Source organism: Scatophagus argus, chromosome 21 (genome assembly GCF_020382885.2).
Source record: "Scatophagus argus isolate fScaArg1 chromosome 21, fScaArg1.pri, whole genome shotgun sequence".
NCBI lineage: Eukaryota > Metazoa > Chordata > Actinopteri > Scatophagidae > Scatophagus > Scatophagus argus.
Window position 1 is genome coordinate 4,714,694 of NC_058513.1, and position 5,070 is coordinate 4,719,763.

The 5,070-nt window shown below is 42.6% G+C and overlaps 1 protein-coding gene across 1 annotated transcript; it reads left to right on the forward strand.

Moving 5' to 3' along the window:
- Positions 1-723: 723 nt before the first annotated feature.
- Positions 724-4,169, forward strand: LOC124053176 (somatostatin receptor type 5). Its single transcript, XM_046378176.1, has one exon. The coding sequence runs from the start codon at positions 1,219-1,221 to the stop codon at positions 2,251-2,253; it is 1,035 nt and encodes a 344-aa protein (XP_046234132.1). The 5' UTR covers positions 724-1,218; the 3' UTR covers positions 2,254-4,169.
- The last annotated feature ends 901 nt before the right edge of the window (positions 4,170-5,070 follow it).

Below are 5,070 nucleotides of genomic sequence, written 5' to 3' on the forward strand. Positions count from 1 at the left end.
GCTCATCCAGGGTCTTTAATCTTCCTCCTCCCACACCCAGTGTACCCATCTCTCTCTGTCTCCTCTTTCCCATCTTTTTCATCCCTTCCTCTTTGCTTTCTCATCTCCTTTTCACCTTTCACTCTTCCTCTGTCACCTCCTTCTTTTGTGACAGATCTAGTAAGATAAACAAGGTGAATGGTCCTGGAGGAGGATGGGAGGAGCCAAAGAAGCAAACACAGCATCCCATGTCAAATGTCAAAAAAGAAAAGCCCTGAAAAAACACACAGTGGATTTGACTTTCCTGGCGGCAGATTTACTCTGTCTGGGTTGTAAAGGTGGGTGGCCTGAAGGAAAAGATTGTCTTATTATCTGTATGTGTGTGTTTATGTGTGTGTGTGTGTGTGTGTGTGTAGGTTTAGTTGTATGACCCCCCACTGAACTGTAAAGGAGAACAGGAGACAGAAAAATATGGGGGGGGGGGGGGTAGGCAGGGGGTGAAGTAAACAGAAGCGAAGGGAAGAAGGGAGGAAGAAAGAGTGGAGAGAAGAAGTTATGAAAACAAAAGTATTGTAGCAGATGGGGCCAGAATTTACCTTGGAAACAGCATTACAGCAGAAAAACTGGGGGAGCTATCGGGGGTGGGCTGGAGTTTGTCACAATCTCTGGAGACTGATGAACAGGGGGCGGGCAGCAGTGGGAGGGGGGGGGTCCCTGCTCTCAGCAGCAGACACACTCCTCACACATTGTGGAGGAAGAAATATAAGAGGGCTCCCACGGAGAAAGAGCAGTCAGGCAAGTGTCCGAGCAACCGCTCCTGTTAATTTCCACTGCTGTGCGGCACCGCGTGTGTTTATGTGAGTGTGTGCTTGTGAAAAAGTGGTGCACGTGTGTATCTGAGACAAGCGTATAGTCTCTCCACCACAAAGGAATAAAGTCTGACAGGTTTTTTTTTTCTTTTTTTTTCCCCAAAGATAAAAGGAAGTAACGATTGACTGATTGGGGGGGGGGGGAGTTGAAGAGCTGCTGAAGCCTGGCTGTTCTTGAACCTGGAAACGGTGTTTGATTTTCAGGTTTTTCGGTTGAGTTGTTTCCTCCACTCCGTCCGTGTACCACTTATTTCCACCAAGGGGAGTCAAAAGGTGACTCTTGAACTGCTTGAAGAGGAATTTCTACAGAGGCCGACAATTCCTCTGAGTAATTTTGGATTTCTATTCTCTTTTTTAGTTCAGTTGTTTCATGTGCCAAGACAGAATGGACACCGCACGTTTGCCAGATGTAGACTACAATCAGACCTATGTGGATGATCATTTTTACTTTGAGGACAATATTAATGGCTTTGGCATCACTATGGCTATACTCTACTTGGTGGTTTGCATCGTGGGACTAGCCGGGAACTCCCTCGTCATTTTAGCCATTTTGAAATTGGACAAAATGTCGTCTTCCACAACTGTGTACATTTTCAACCTGGCGCTGGCCGATGGACTCTTCATGATTGGTCTTCCATTCATAGCGAGCCAGAACTTTCAGAATCAATGGATGTTTGGCGACATAACGTGCAAAGTTGTCATGGTGCTGGATGGCATCAACCAGTTCACCAGCGTCTTTTGTCTGACAGTGATGAGCATCGACCGCTACATGGCCCTGGCCAACCCTGTCCGGTTTGCCCGCTGGAGAAAGCCACGCTGTGCCAAGATTGTTTCAGCGTTCTTGTGGCTGTTCTCGCTCCTCACCATCCTTCCCATGGCGCTTCACTTCTCAGCTGATAAAGGCTTGTGTGTGCCAGACATTATTTCAGATGCCTGGTGGCTCAGCATCTTGTCTTACACCTTCGTCATGGGGTTTGCTTTGCCATTCATGGTCATGACAGCATTCTACACGGGACTGCTGCTCACCCTGAGGTCCCAGCGGCTCAGAGCGACAACGCTGAACCACGAGAGCCACCGTCTAGAGCAACAGGTTACCAAAATGGTGGTCGCAGTGGTGGTAGTATTTGGGATGTGCTGGCTGCCATTTTACACGTTCAACTTCTGTTCCCTGTATCAAACTGGCCTCGTCCAGACCTTCGCCAGAGCTTTTGAGTTTGTAGTCCTGCTGTCATACTCATGGAGCTGTGCTAACCCAATTCTCTATGCCTGCCTCTCTGACACGTTCAGGAGACACTTCCACACCCTCCTCTGCCCCGTCGCCAAGTCATCTCCCAGCATGCAGTGCGACACTGAACGGTATGACTTAAATGATACAGGTGTTCGGGATGTGACTATTCTGGCATGAAGAGAAGATGAAAAACTGACCTACCATTTTATTCCGTGCACTGCATGATACTTTTCTTTAATGTTATTTACTCATTTGATGGTTTGTAGAAATGTGATAAATCCTGACTTTGTTTTAAATTTCTTCACTCAACTTGGAATGTTTTGATAAAAGCATTATTTGTCCCAAAGAATAAAGTGGGACATATTTTTTTGCTGAGGTGATCCGATTTGCTGTCCTTCTGAGTGTGCGGTGTGCGGATGTGTGTGTTAATGAGTTGTGTTCATCAGTGTCTCAAAAGCAAGCGTTTGATCAGGGTTTACATTTTGGGTTTTCACCATCTTGTGCTGACCACACATTTTACAGGCTGTCAATCTTCCTGTCCAGCTGAAAAGCTTATCCTTTATTTTCCCAGTGGAAATGAAAAAGATTTTGTATTTTCCTATTTCTGAGGAAAAGTTTCTTTACCAGATCAAGAAGCCAAAAAGGAAGAATTATGCTTATCAACAATTCAATTTGACCTTTCATAACTCTCTTCACGTGAAAAATCCCCTGTCTTGATAGAGTACAGACCCACCTCCTGCTCTGCCTGACTTAATGCTGTTGTATAATTTGTCATCTAATAACTCAGACTGCTGAGCTGACCTGTTCTGCTCCATCTCCTCTTATAGTGCGTTTCACCAGGATAATGAAAAGAGATGCGAGAGGGATAAAGTGTAGACAGGTAGAGTGTAAATAGAAAAACATGAGCTACATGCCTGTGGTCAAACAGCAACACAAAGACGCACACAGACAGCTTCTCCACTTCCACAGCTGGATTATGTCTTGGTGGCTTTAAGTGTAGCTGTCAGATGTGTGTGTGTGTGTGTGTGTTCCTGGGTGGCCATGTGTAAGAGCCTGTACACATGCAGGTTGGGAACCACGTGCTGAAGGTTTACTGCTGTTTGCTACAGAGGATTTCCAAAAGGGACCAAAAAGGAAATGAGAAGGGTAAACTGTGAGCATATTTATGCACTCCACTCATTATGAAGTGAACGGAAAACCTGCCAGCACTTCACATGTGTGACAGTGAATGTCTTAATCTCTTCCTAAATTGCTCTAAAATGGATTCTTTCACTAGAGTTGATTTGTTTTTCTGCTCTTAGCTGAAAACCTGTGTCTAAAAGTGAGAAATGCAAAAATGACCCTTGGGTCTAAAAAAAAAAAGAAAAAAATGTTGACATTGTGACAGAAAGGGTCTCATAAGATCACACAGAGGCATGTAATGCATCGGTTTTGGCTGAAAATCACAGGAATGTAGTAACTTTCATGTATTAGCAGTTTCACGCTTCCCAGTGATGTTGCTTTGGATTTAAGACCCCGTGTCAACCGGATTTATATGCATCGTGGGTGACTAGATTTAAAACTGAGGAGAAAACACATAAATCAAGTATAAACACACCCAAGAGCCACAGCAACTGACCAATCAACGAACGGGAAATGCATACAAGGAAATTTTTTGGAAGCAGAGGAAAAGTAAACAGAAGCCAGGGAGCATAAACACCCTAGTCGAGAGTGGAAAACGATAATCTGTTTTGTATGTTGTTGTTGTTTTTAAACTTTGTTGTTTTTAAATTCTGTTTATACTGCATCTAAACTCACACACAAACAAAAAACACATGTTTTGTAAAGCCAGCTGTGACACAAGTTCCACTGAGGCTGCTCACCAAGACGTGGGGCTGGCTCTTCACTTATATAGTCACTCTGTATGAGCATATTTCAGATGCTATCGCTATATTGACTGTAAATAAAAACATTTGCTTGTATTTATAGTTCTTCGTGTATTATTTGCATTCCTGCAGCCACATTTCCGTGCAAAGGAATGTGCTTGTCAGTGTGTTTCAGTAATCATTTCATGTGGAAGAACAATAAACGCACTTATGACCTCCGCTATGAGGCTTGCCAGCAATCTTACATCCACTTTCTGACAGTTCTTAAAGTCACAGAAGAAGAGAAACATATGATAGTACAGTTCTCAGATTGTACTTCATTAGCACAGCTATTTCTATTTTGTGGTACATCATACTAACATGAAAAAGTAACCACGTCAGTGCATTTACTCAAATATTGTATTAAATTACAATTTGAGGTGGAGTATTTCTTCTTCTTCTTCTTCTTCTTCTTCTTCTTCTTCTAATAATTCACATTTCAGGGAAAACTACTGAAGTACTTTTAACTGACAGCTAATTTCACACATTAAGATTTTACATACAAAACTATATGATGATCAGTTTAAAAAATGATGCATTGAGTTACATCAACAGAGTATAAAATATTAAAATTCTTCTCCACGTGGACTGACAACATGAACGTGCTCCTCAACTGATAATGCATCAATAATAATACAAAAAAAAGCATAATGCTTTAAAATGGGGCTTTTCTTTCAGAGAGAAGTGAAGATCAGAGAAAACGACAAAAGATTTATCCAGATTTGTTTAACAGAACTTCTTTCACAGCTGGTTAATCATCTCACAAACCCCCAGATTTATCCTGCAACTCTTGGAAAATATAGAAATCCTCTGGAGAATTTTGAGATTTCCAAGACACCATGGCCCTTTTCTGTAAATTTAATGCGCTGTGTCTTCCTGATTGCCGTCTTTGACGCTTTCCTCAGAGGGGATTCTGTGACCTGGAAAGACTCCTGCTAGCTGATAAGTGTCTCCCGGCTCGTTTTTTTTTTTTTTTTTTTTTTTTTTTGAAAGACCCAATAAACTCCTGCCACAGCAAGTTTTTAAAACACTCAAGGCAAAGAAGAATATGACGGACAGTAAGAACAGACCAAGTTCAGCATCAGTCCCA

Bases quoted from the DNA above. Each gene is read 5' to 3' on its own strand.
- LOC124053176 (XM_046378176.1), top strand. From the start codon at position 1,219: ATGTGCCAAGACAGAATGGACACCGCACGTTTGCCAGATGTAGACTAC.